The sequence below is a fragment of the Notamacropus eugenii genome, chromosome 2 (assembly GCF_028372415.1).
Source record: "Notamacropus eugenii isolate mMacEug1 chromosome 2, mMacEug1.pri_v2, whole genome shotgun sequence".
Classification (NCBI taxonomy): Eukaryota; Metazoa; Chordata; class Mammalia; order Diprotodontia; family Macropodidae; genus Notamacropus; species Notamacropus eugenii.
The window spans coordinates 102,800,684-102,813,514 of record NC_092873.1 but is presented as its reverse complement, the minus strand read 5'-3'; the positions used below and the strand labels follow the sequence as shown (position 1 = coordinate 102,813,514).

Sequence of the window (12,831 nt, the reverse complement as noted above, 5' to 3'; positions counted from 1 at the left end):
GCAAAACTGGTTAGTTAGCTTAGTATGTCAAAACATCATGCTAGTGAGGCTAGGATTCTGACTGCAGGTCACTAGATTTACTTTTTTTTTTTTTTTTTGCTTTGGCCATGGTCTGAGTAATCTTACATAAATCTTGCATGACCTATTGTCATCTATCTTACAAATTATATATCTAGAAATTCATGGTTATGGTCACAGGTAGGTCTGGGTAAGAGGGTGTGAATAGAGCAATGTAAATTCTACTAAAATGCTACCTCTACTAAAAAAAGTATAATTCAGTATGTTCTAATAGTTGGGGTTTAGTAGCTTCATCTCTCTATTGTGAGAGTGATGATGTTGATACTAAAATTGCATTTTAAAGTGTTTTCTGAACCTGGATACATGCTGTGTAATGGAAGAGTCTGCAATTCATATGTATTTATGAGAACTGATTACAAGTATTATTTATTCAATAACAGTACTGGTTGATTTAATGAAGGGTAAATATCTTAGTCAGACAGAGTGATTAGCCTTGGCGATTAAAGTATGAGTAGGACCCTAATTCATTTGATATTTCTTCTCTGCTGTAGATATTAGCCAGTTCTTCCATATTTAGAGCACATGCACACCCCCTTCTCACTGTTTCTGAAAACTGAAATACCTATACGTGACCAAAGTGTTTCCAGAGATGTTAATGGAGCTAGACAACTTAGAGCTCAGTGTAAAGTGTCCAGCTTTCAGATGAATGTTTAACAAAGAGTCAGATCTCTGGAAAATAGACACATGTAGAAAATACAGTGAATTTTGAATTCAAGTCTCCAGGGTGCCAGCATCTGGAATCTCCATCCCTAATCCCCACTCACTTTTTGGAGAGAAGAAGGCAGTCTGGTATATTAGACTGAAACCTGGGCCTGAAGATAGAAAACCTAGGTTATAGTCCTGAATCTGCCCTGAATCTGTAGCTGTGTCAATTACCAAGTAATTTCACCCTCCAAGGTTCCATTTTCTTATTGTAAAGACGAGGGTGTTGAACTATGGATTCTTTAAGGTCTCTTCCAACTTTCTCGCTCTATGATTCTTTGGAAATGCATTGAACTGTGAGCACACTTGGCAACTAATATTTTTTTTCAAGTGTTCTTTCTTCAAAGAAAATCTTTCAAAGATTTTTTCTTCTCCTAGTTCTAGTCTTCTGCCATGACACTATTAGAGGTTTTATGGTTTTCCCCCCAGCCTAAAACAGAAATCAAAGCAACTGTTTCATGATATTAACAATACAAGAAAATGCTTAAAAAGGCCTAAAACATACATAATACAGGATTCTCCTCATCTGCTTTATTAAATGTTGTAGGTTCATTATTTTAGTCCTGCCTTTTAAAAATATGATAATATTTTGATATTAAAGCTAGGTTTTCCTCCCATCTATTGGAAAAGATAATATTAGTGGATTCCCAGATTCATTATCATAGTATCACTTTACTTGTTAAAATCCATTTCCATGACTAATGTGAAAATGTGTTTAGTAAGAATGTATGTGTAGAACCCATATAAGATTGCATGCCGTCTCAGGGAGGGAGGGGGGAGGAAGGGGAAGAAAATCTAAGAATTATGGAAGTGATTATATAAAACTGAAAACAAATCAATTAATTTAAAAAATAATAAAATCCTTTTTCTGTGCCTGAATTAGTTTTTCCTTGCAAGCCTATAGAGTTTTCTGTGGCATTTTGGATATACTTTGTAGAATTAAGGGTTAATAGATCCAACACTGTCGCATATGGCAGTGAGCAGAATCGCAGATGTTGATGATACCACATAATTAGTATTCTTTTATGTAAATGAAGGCTGTGAGAATGTTACCATAGTGTCTTCTTTTTTTCAGACCAGAATTTATGCCACTTGGTCTTACCCAGACCAGACAGGATTATTCCACAGCCCTTGTAAGAACCTAGAGGAAATGGACAAGGAGGGGGAGGGGGTGTCGTGGAATGGAAGACTACTTTAAACAGAATTATTCCACTGAATTTTATTTTTACAATTTCTTTTCTAAGGATGTATTTAGACATTAAGACTGCTAGTAAATCTAACATTGAAGAATAATTAGAATTAGTCAAGTAAAAGTCAAATAAAAATTTCAATTTAGAATTTTTTTAAGGGTGATTGTGGTTGTTCATTTATCTCATATGGAGACTTTTTAAATCTACAGGTCTCTTGTCAGAACAAAAGACAAGAATTAAAAAGGTTTAGTTACCTTTTAAAATGTTTGCCATTTGCTAGTATTACATATACCAGATTAATCAAGACATGTTGGGGTTTTTTTAAAATTAAACACAAGGTATTTAAAAAGCAAAAGCTAGTTTTACTGTGTCAGAGGTTTGTTCTCCCTCCCCCACCCCCCCCACCCCCACTTAGATCTATCCAGGGTGTATATGGCACATATCAATTTTTAGTTAATCTTCTTAACATCTTAGAACTATTGCAAGGCATCTTATCCTTCTCTAATTACATTGTAACTATGCTCCCCATAAGCTGTGTTTGGGGTTTCCTTTGGGCCATACTTCTGAATGCTGTCCTGAATGTATTTTAAATTGGAGTGAGAGGGGCTCATTGTGATTTGGGGGAATTTAAATGAAAAGCTGTACATTTCACATGTGTAAAATTGGACTCCACTTTTTGACAGTGAGTGTTATGCCATGTTTCGAAATAGAGTATATGTGAGAGGTGAGTAAATGCATTACTGGTTTTCCAAAAAAGGCCATTCATCCCTTTTCTTCTTTCATTTCCTAGGTTAAAGTCAATTGGAAGTTTGCTTTTTCTTCATTTCTATGTTGATTAAAGAATGTTTCTCATCACTTTTGAGAGATTTCCATTCTGTGATAAATTAGCAAATACAGAGCTTAGTTATCAGCATCAAATCCACCTTCCATCCCCCTTCTTCCCCCTCTGCCTAACTCAAATCTGAGTGCTGCAGTGTACAACATCCCTGAGTTTTCCTGTGTGGATTTGATGCCATATGGCAGGTTAGTCAGCCACCACAATAGACTTATAATGGGGGAGGGGAGAAGGATGTTCAGGAAAGTATGAATGTGATCCACAGATTTATATATTAGAAAATAAAATTAGAAAAAAGAAATTCCAGTGTGCCCTTTCCACTTAACAGATACCCATGGCAGAATGTGAATGTGAGGTGGTTTTATATTTTTACTAACCTAGTTCTGTTTTTCTTTAAGGAAAAAAAAATAACAATAGAAGGGAGATGATTTTGAACAGCTGTGTTGAAGGTGTTATATTCATGCATAACTTATTCACCAAACTGTTCTCTCTCTGTAGATTTTTGAAGCTGTGCTGTGTTTCGTGTGATAAAGATCTCAGTACCAATTAAATTCCTGAAGACCTGCCAGATCCTATTGGCTAAAATGGGGATTTGCCAGGCCCCAGGTTCTGAGTTACAAAGAAGAGGCAATACAAATATGACTCAGTGAGTATTGAATCATCAAGAAAAAAGACAGGCAAAAGATCCTGAATAAATAAAAGATAATTTCATCCTTGAGCTCTTTATGGGAAAGAATTTTAGAAGTAAAATTTGTATTTGATTTCTTTGAAAGCTGGTATACCTGTAAAAGGAATTAGGTTAATGTTTCCAAATCATGAATGTGGAAGACATGAAGATTAACTCAGAAATTTCTAGTCTCTTCATTTTTTTACTTTTGTCTTTTTTTTTTTTTTTTAGTTTAGTGAATAGATGAGTTTTAGATCATTTTAAGTGTTATACCCAGCCAACCACTGAACTTGTACTGTTTGTTGGTGATAAGCAGCACAAAGTAAATATTTTCTAACTACTTTAGCCTTTCAGATCATATTGTTCTGTTTAGTTTCAGTAAGTCTAAGCCTGAACATTAGCATACTCACACTCTTAACCTAAACAAGGATGATGTTTCATTACCTATGTGGTATATACATGCAATAAGTTAGAATAATTTTGGGAGAGGGTAGCTTTGATCCTAACCTTCAAACTTGGCAGGCACTGAATACTTACACAAAACACAATTCTAGGGGTTGTGGGAAAATGTAAAAAAAAAAAAAAATAGGATCCAGTTTCCCAGCCTTAAGTTTATAATTTTAGTCTAGTTGAAACATAATATGAATAAATGAAAATTTAGCAACATATCAATGAAAATTAATATATGAAAACTGAAAATGCATGTGTTTTATAGGAATTCAAAGGGAAACTGAGTTTGGAGTTTTAAAATATATATTTATGCCCTCTAATAAATGGGACTAACAGAAGCATGGGGCAACACTATGGGGGCCACAATTAGAAGAGATTTGCATTAGGGAGTAGACAGGCCATCTTGTAACTATTGGATCTGTTAGCAGGGGTGAGCTGAAATATGGGACAGCAGAGAGGGTAGCCAGAGGTGCCAACTAGAGAGAATACAGAAGAAATCATGGCTTCTTTCTTTCGAGTTCCCTATCACTAATGGGAAAGAAAAAGAGAGAGCTTTCTTGGAAAACAAAGGGAAAAAGGAAGAAAGTGCCTTGGTTTATGAACAGAAATCACTTTTAGGATATTTAATATGGAAAGCCTGTTTTCTTAATATCTCAAATGATGACTTTGTCCTCTCTGTAGTTCTCAAATTTGTACTTCTACCCAAGAAGATTTGTTAAACTAGTTCTATGACAAGCCAAACTGATGTGACTGTGATAAAAGCCAAACCATTTCAGGCTTCCAAAACAATAATACCTACCACCTTGCATTTATATCACCACTTTAATTTTCGTGTACATTAGCTGGAAGACTTGTATTGTCTCTCTGGCCTACTTGCAATAGCTAACAAATAGATAACTTTTTTGAGCAGTTAGACTCACTCAGTTCTCCTCTATTTAGCTATCCTTTCAGCCAGCATAGTGAAAATCCCTACCCCATTTTACAAAGTATATAAGTATTCTTTACAACAAGATATGAAAATTTTACCTTGACTGTTTGACAGCCTGCCCATTGTGTCACTTCCAACTGGAGTCAAAAACGCATGATTCTTTGACTTCTGTGAATAGGACTTTGCCCATTCTGATTATTTAGAATGAACCATCAGATTTACTTCTCTTAGAGGTTTTTCTCTATAGGGACTCCTTTCTGTCATTTCTATTCTCTTGACTTCTGGAGAATACTTTGGGGAATCTTCCTCATAAAAAATTGTATTTGGAATACCTCCTGACTGTCTCCTGGCTTCTCTTTTTCTACTCTTATGATACTCTTCACCCAACCAGGAGATCAGTAATAAGATATAGAGGCTTTCACCAGTTCGCAGTTTCACAGTTGACAGTTCAGATCTCACAGGCACATGACATATGATAGTGATCTCCATCTCTTTTCTAAAGAGCACAGTCGATCCAGTAAACTATTCACCTAGACTTGTGTATCAGCTGGAATTTTCAATAATTAAAATAATCAGTTGAATTATAATTTTTAAATTGAGTCAAGGGAATGGTTTCTCTATTGTGTCTTAATTGTCTTTTTTGAGGGATCTTAATCTCTTCACTATCATCCTGATACCATAGGGCAAGATTATTGGTTTTTCAAGAGCCTTATTTTTGTGATGGCTAAGAATGACTAGTGGATAATTTAGTAAAAAAAAAAAAAAAATCCCCCCCCAAAAGAAAACACTCTTCAAAACGAGTAACACTAAGGTATCTTGTTTTTTGTTTTTGTTTTTTTTGCGTTTTGCCAGGTTAAAAGAGTGGAGACTTCTGTAAGACATGGATAGATGTAAACATGTAGGGCGGTTACGACTCGCCCAGGATCATTCTATCCTGAATCCTCAGAAGTGGCACTGCATGCAGTGTAACACCACAGAGTCTGTCTGGGCATGTCTGAAGTGCTCTCATGTGGCCTGTGGACGGTACATTGAGGAACATGCATTTAAACACTTTGAAGAAACTAGACACCCATTGGCTATGGAAGTCAATGATCTCTATGTGTTCTGTTATCTTTGTGAAGACTATGTTTTGAATGATAACCCTGAAGGGGATTTGAAACTGCTCAGAAGTACTCTCTCAGCAATTAGGAGCCAGAAGCAGGATCTGACTATGAGGAGTGGTAGGATGCTTCGGTCAATGGCTTCAGGAGAGGATGTATTCCAACCTCAGCAGGCTCCTCAGGGACAGCCCCAGATGTTGACAGCTCTGTGGCACCGACGCCAGTGTCTGCTGGCTAAAGCGCTGAGGATCTGGTTTGAAAAGAGCACCAGAGGCCAACAGAAACTGGAGCAAAGAAAGCAAATAGAGGAGTTAGAGAAGAAGAAAGAGGCTGCAAGGCAGCGGAGGCAGGAGATGAAGCGTCGCCTCCTTGAGCAGTTGGCCAGCACCCCCCCCAGGAAAAGTGCAAGGCTGCTTTCTCATGTTCACCAATCGAATTTGATTCCCAGGAAGTTCAGAGAGATAGCAACGAGTTCCCCTACCTCAAGAAGAGTGCAGAGCAGCAAATTCAAGCCGTTTTATTCCATCCGCCGTAAGCCAATGGTGACTCCTGGTGTAACGGGTCTGCGGAACCTGGGTAATACCTGTTACATGAACTCTATTCTTCAAGTGCTCAGTCACCTCCAGAAGTTCAGAGAATGTTTTTTAACCCTTGACCTCTGTGAAACAGAAGAACTGCTTGCCAAAACAGCCAATGGGAAGTCTCAGATGTCAGGTAAATTGGCAAATGGATCTGCTGATGATGAGTCAGCAAGAAATGACAGAATCGAGCCATGCAGTAGGCAGGGCTTACCCACTGGCTTGAATGGTGGGTCCTCCATAAACAGGAGCTTAGAACTAATACAGCCTAAGGAGCCTAGTTCAAAGCACATTTCTCTCTGTCATGAATTACATACCCTCTTCCGTGTTATGTGGTCTGGGAAGTGGGCTCTGGTATCTCCATTTGCCATGCTCCATTCTGTTTGGAGCTTGATCCCTGCCTTTCGGGGATATGACCAGCAAGATGCTCAGGAGTTTCTCTGTGAGCTACTAGATAAAGTCCAGCAGGAGCTAGAGTCAGAGGGAACCAAGCGTCGGATCCTCATCCCCTTCTCCCAGAGAAAACTCACCAAGCAGGTTCTGAAGGTGGTGAACACAATATTTCATGGGCAGCTGCTCAGTCAGGTATGTTTCTTCATGCTCCCCACCCTGACACTCATCAGCACCAGGGATAGACACTGTGATTCTTGTGGAGGCTTTGGGCAAGTTAATATAATCAGGAAAGATCTGAGATCTGTTTTTGTTTTGAGTGTGATGTGGTAAATCAACCACATCTTGATGAAAACTTCTGCCGCCTTTTTGCCCCATTTTTATGTCATTTTCCATATCACTAAATTTCAAATGGATGCCAGTGATAGTAACATGATAGTTATTATGTCAGTACTTCAGTAGATCTATGACTCCTTCTACTGCTGTTGAATGCAATCCATCCATACTATATAATCCTGTGCAGTTCTTTTTCCATTTTTTCCTGAATACTTCCTTAAGGAATCTACCCCACACACTTAAAAATATTTTGTATAACATTCAGGCTTCCCATCTCTGATTCTTATTACATAACCTGTCATATTTTATTTATAAGTGTCCACAGATGGCTTGCCTACCCTCTGGCCTGTTTTAGAAAATGATGCAGACTTCTTTAGTAGCACTGGTCTCAAAGTGACTGGGAAAAGAAGCTCTTTCATACTCTGGTGGTCTAAGTTTCTCACAATAGCTACATATGATCATAATCGCAGACTGATAAAAAGCTATGGCATACTAGCAATTCCAACTAGGGGCTAGAAGGACCTCAGGGAAATAAACAAATAAACAATGTTTCTTAAGTGTATGATGGTCTCAAAATAAGTAGGTTGATTTTTTTTTTAATTTTAGTAATACTTAGAAAGTAGGAATGAAAGTACAACAGTACATCTAAAGAACGTTTAGGGACTTTAGTTTACATGTAGGATTAATGTATTAAAGCATCTATGAAAATTAAGGTTACACTGGCATTTTAGTAACATATTTTCCCATGGGAATTCAAATTTTAAAAAAATATTCTTCATATGCCAAGCAGTGGGCTAGGCTCTGAGGAGGATATCCTGATAAGCAAGAAAGGTTTCCTGTCATTAAAGAGACTACCATCTGAGGTGAAATGTAAGATCCCTGCATGGTTTACTTGAATTTACCTAAAGATGGGAGTTTCCAATTGCTGTTATATCTTTCTTTCCTTTGCAGAGCCAGAGGACTATGGATGTGGAGCATAATATAATGTCACCTTTGACCAGTGTATTTATTAGGAAAAGACTTTCTTTTTTGCAAAAGATATTAACAGCAGAATTTTCTGTGGGCCATAACTTCATGTATATGGCAGTGATTCCCATGTGAATAATTCATTTTTCATTTGTAGTTTTGCAACATATAGTATTACATGCTTCAGGGGTTAGTATTCTCTGTGTGTCATGTAGTCTTTAAATTTTAGTCAGTACCCAATGATAACAGAAATCCCTGTCAGAGAAATAACATGCTCCAGATTCTTAATCACTTTTTTATTCTTTTTATGTCACATACCAAAAAACTAAAACAAGGCAACAAGGAACACCTGGTTTGGAGTAGGGTAATTTATATGGCTTTCTTAAGGTGTGAGCAAAATTTATGTCAGATGCAAGGCAGTAATATAATCTGCATAACCTTTCACTTCTAGGTCACATGCATAACATGCAATTACAAATCCAATACCATTGAACCCTTCTGGGATCTGTCCCTGGAATTCCCTGAGCGCTATCATTGTATAGAAAAAGGACTTGTCCCTTTTAACCAGACTGAGTGCATGCTGACAGAGATGCTGGCCAAATTCACAGAGACGGAGGCCCTGGAAGGAAGGATCTACGCATGTGACCAATGCAACAGTAAGTGACATGTTCTGAGTGGTGGAGGTAACACAGCTTAGAAAGTTGATATGAAGCCATAATGCCTTCTTTTAGCTAAAAGTAAAACTGTTGATATTGAATTGGTACAAAACTTGGTCACACTTTGAGTTTTTCTTCAACTTTTGTTCTCATTTTGTTAAAGGCAAATTTATGAACCTTCAGTAAACTTAAAAAAACAACATAGGAGTATTCCCTCTTGTAATGGTCCCCCATAGGCTTCACTAGATTCCTCAAGAAGGAGTATTGATTCCTCATATTGTAAGACTTGGTTAATAATAGCTAGCATGTATACAGCCGCCATTTTTCTTCCCATTTTACAGATGAGGAAACTGAGGCAGACAAATGTTAAGTCATTTGTCCAGGGTCATAGAATTAAAATGTCTGAGGCAGGATTTGAACTCAACTCTTCCTGAATCCAAAGCCAGCATTCTGTCCATTATAACACCTAGGGTTTGTTCAAATATTTATTTTTCCTTTCTTAAAGAAATTATTATAGAGGATGGCACACTAGGTAGGATGGACTGTGGGAGAAAAGGGAAGCAATGTCTTCGGAAATTAAGGTAATAAAAAAAATGAAAGGAAAAATGTAATGGCACATTTATTATCTTAGACAATCAGTGCTTAGGGACTCCACTGAAATTCTAAGACATAGTAGATTAATATCTCTTATTTAACCTAAATTCAGATTTCTGGTATAATAATTTCTAGGGATGGCTTTAGAAAGGATTTATGGGTGCTGTAGCCTAGCAGAAGTGAGAGGGGCAGGGATGTCACTTTTAAAAATGTGGGGTTTGGAGGAAGTTAAAGCAGTTAAGTGAATAAATTCATGTTTGGTCTTTCAGCAATTTAAAAAGAATAATTTTTAAAAATAGGATGGGAAAATCTGAAAACATTTTTTAAGGCAAGTTTGTAGTACTAGGTTAAAAAATATCTATGTTGATGCTACTTTAAATATATTTTTTAATAATTTTTAAATCAGAGGGACAAATGATGTACTTTAAAGAACTAGGAGAAAAGACACTGTAGGGAAGGACAAAATATATAACAATAATATTTGTCCATAAAATGTGCATTTTGTCTGTAGTAAAATTTTATTTTATATAATCCTAATGCATAATATCCATAATGTACATTTGTGTATTTATTGTTGCCATGAGATTTCAAAACTTATAACTTTCATGTACAGATTTCCCCAAGTACATAATGTTACAGTGACATTCTTAGGTGTCTCACTCATAAATCCATGTTACCAGGAGAGTATTTTTTTTTTCGAAGTTACAGATGTGTTGATGCTAGAAGATTTAAAAGTGTGTGTGGAGGTGGGGGGTGGGGAATTGACCCTTTTCCCAACCAAATGATGATTTAGTAAACAACTTGTTTTGTCCCTACCCAACTTATGCAGGCAGACGGCGTAAATCCTCTCCTAAGCCCCTGGTTCTTAGTGAAGCTAGAAAGCAGTTAATGATCTACAGACTACCTCAGGTCCTCCGGCTGCACCTTAAACGATTCAGGTGAGCATCTCTTAGGAGTCACAGGTACTGGTAAACTGTGGGAATCCCTGCTTTGGGAGACTTTAGTTAAGCCAAAGGTCCTTTTAGGATTGGAAGAGGGAAAGTGGCCCCTTTGAGATCCTTGGACTCCTGTGGAGTTCAAGGGAAATTGAACATCTTATCCACAGTGAGTCTGTGTTGATGCACAGCAGGGGACTTACATGTCTGCTCCCTTGGTTCTGTTTAATTGGACTTCCTGCTTCTGGTTTGTCTGCTCAGAGGTTCTCTGGTATTGCTTAGGTTTTATGTGGAACCATCTCCAGCATAGAATGAGACAGGAACTTTACAGTAGATGAATGAAAAGGCCAGGAGGTGGGTGGGGGTGAGGGGAATGGAGGCAGGATACAAAAGAATTTGTTAGGGATTTCTGTCTTCATAGCTTATTTTGAACAATTATTAATCTACCCTCAAAATGTATGTGTTTGAGAAAGAATTTTTTAGATGAAGATAAATGCAGAAGAAAAGCTAAATGTTCTACAAATATACCTTTGTCTAGGGTTATGCCTACCACACACACACACACACACACACACCATTTTTTGTAATGGAGCTTTATATATACATCCCTGTTCTAGGTGGTCTGGACGTAATCACCGTGAGAAGATTGGGGTCCATGTCGTCTTTGACCAGGTATTAACCATGGAACCTTACTGCTGCAGGGACACTCTCTCCTCTCTTGACAAAGAGACCTTTGCCTATGACCTCTCCGCTGTGGTGATGCATCACGGGAAAGGGTTTGGCTCAGGACACTACACAGCATATTGCTACAACACAGAGGGAGGTGCGTGTACCTTTTTCCAGGGTGTGGACACCATAAGTTGTCAGTGTGTTCATAATATGTGTGCTTTCTTTGCCATTCAGTCCTATACAGTAGCCCTAATAGAGCAAATCTCTAACTCTCTGTAAGAGGAAACTCAAGTCCATTAAAATCTAATGGATAAAGTCAGAAGGTTTGAGTTTCAGCTGTAGTTCTGTCTACTACTGACCTAAGGACCTTTCAGTCTTCCCATCAGAAATAGGCAAATGAAAGTATCGTAAGGTGGGAATCACAGGCTCATAGAATATCAGAACTAGAAGAGATTAAAGAGATCATCTTAGTCCAACCCTTTCATTTTGTGGAATAGGAAACTGAGTCAAAGAAAGATTAAGTGACTAGCCCAAGCAAACTCAGATAGGTAGTAAAGTATAGTGGAGCCCACGATTTGATTACATACCTTCTTAACCTAAGTTTGGTATTTTTTTTCCACTCAGCATTCTGCTTTGATCTCCTTTTTCATGCAATATACTATTTCTAAAGGTACTGCCAAGTATATGCTAGTTATTAGCTATATAGAGAAAAAGATGAGGAATAATATATGGTTTTTCGGACTTTGGGCCTTTTACAAGAATGGTTCAGCCTATAAAAATTATAGGACAATTGAAAATAAAAAGAAAAAAATAAATGTGATTTTTCACATCAAACTGTTTTAAGTCACCAAATCTGTCAGTCATTTGAATGTAAAAACAAATGATTGGGAACCCCCTGAATGCTAGGGAAACTCACAAAATTGAATCTCAGTAAATTCTAGTTTTCAGTTTTCAACCAATTCTTGGCGAACCTAGCCTATGGATTGTCCAAGATCCTTTGCAGCCTCTTTCTTTTTTCAACCCCTCCCTTCCCATGTTTAGCTACTTTACCACCTATTAATACCTTCTCCAGAGCAGGAAAAACAGGGAAGATGGAAATTAGTCCATTTAGTTCCTTGTGAATAGCATTGCTGTTATTAATTTTGATGGGGGGAAGAAGGTTGAGGTTAATGTTTAAAACTAAATTTTCAAAGTATATCTATTTTACTCATCTGTCCTCAAGAGTTGGCTATATTCAGAATTCTGCTCCCTCCTTTTATCTTGTAGTCTCAGCTGCTGCTGCTCTTAAAGCAGGAAGATTGGGTAATAATTCTCTTTCTTTCCCTTTGGTTTCCTAGGTTTTTGGGTCCACTGTAACGACTCCAAGCTGAATGTATGTAGTGTCGAGGAAGTGTGCAAAACCCAGGCCTACATCCTTTTTTACACTCAAAGAACAGTGCAGGGCAATGCAGGAATCTCTGAAACCCAACTCCAAGCTCAGGTGCGGTCCAGCAACAATGATGAGGACAGAAGACTGACATTCCCTTGAAGGGATCATGGGTCACCCAATGACCACTGGCTTGTTTTTGAAACCATCGAAGTTTATATAGCCTTCCTCTTTGTAGGAATTAAGGCTGACTGAAGGAACAGATCTGTCACACTCTGGGTTCAAGAGTAGGAGTTTTCAGGCTATTCAGTCCTGTCATGAAAATTTGTAGTCAATTTCTTTTTAATGTATTTGGATATTCTCCACCTTCCATAAAATAGAACAAAAGGAA

At 37.6% G+C, this 12,831-nt stretch overlaps 1 protein-coding gene across 2 annotated transcripts; it reads left to right on the top strand.

The window, feature by feature from the left end:
• The first annotated feature begins 5,730 nt into the window (after positions 1–5,730).
• USP49 (ubiquitin specific peptidase 49) lies at positions 5,731–12,831 on the top strand. 2 transcript variants are annotated; one of them, XM_072642078.1, is made up of 5 exons: positions 5,731–7,113; positions 8,672–8,876; positions 10,300–10,408; positions 11,023–11,077; positions 12,412–12,831. In XM_072642078.1, the coding sequence occupies exons 1-5, from the start codon at positions 5,731–5,733 to the stop codon at positions 12,442–12,444; spliced, it is 1,785 nt and encodes a 594-aa protein (XP_072498179.1). In that variant the 3' UTR covers positions 12,445–12,831. The 2 variants fall into 2 exon arrangements, with proteins under 2 accessions (XP_072498179.1, XP_072498178.1); XM_072642077.1 differs by having other exon boundaries at positions 11,023–11,228.

Coding starts and splice junctions, on each gene's coding strand:
- USP49 (XM_072642077.1), top strand. CDS start 5,731: ATGGATAGATGTAAACATGTAGGGCGGTTACGACTCGCCCAGGATCAT. Junction 8,877..10,299: donor CGCATGTGACCAATGCAACA/GTAAGTGACATG, acceptor CAACTTATGCAG/GCAGACGGCGTAAATCCTCT. Junction 10,409..11,022: donor CTGCACCTTAAACGATTCAG/GTGAGCATCTCT, acceptor TCCCTGTTCTAG/GTGGTCTGGACGTAATCACC.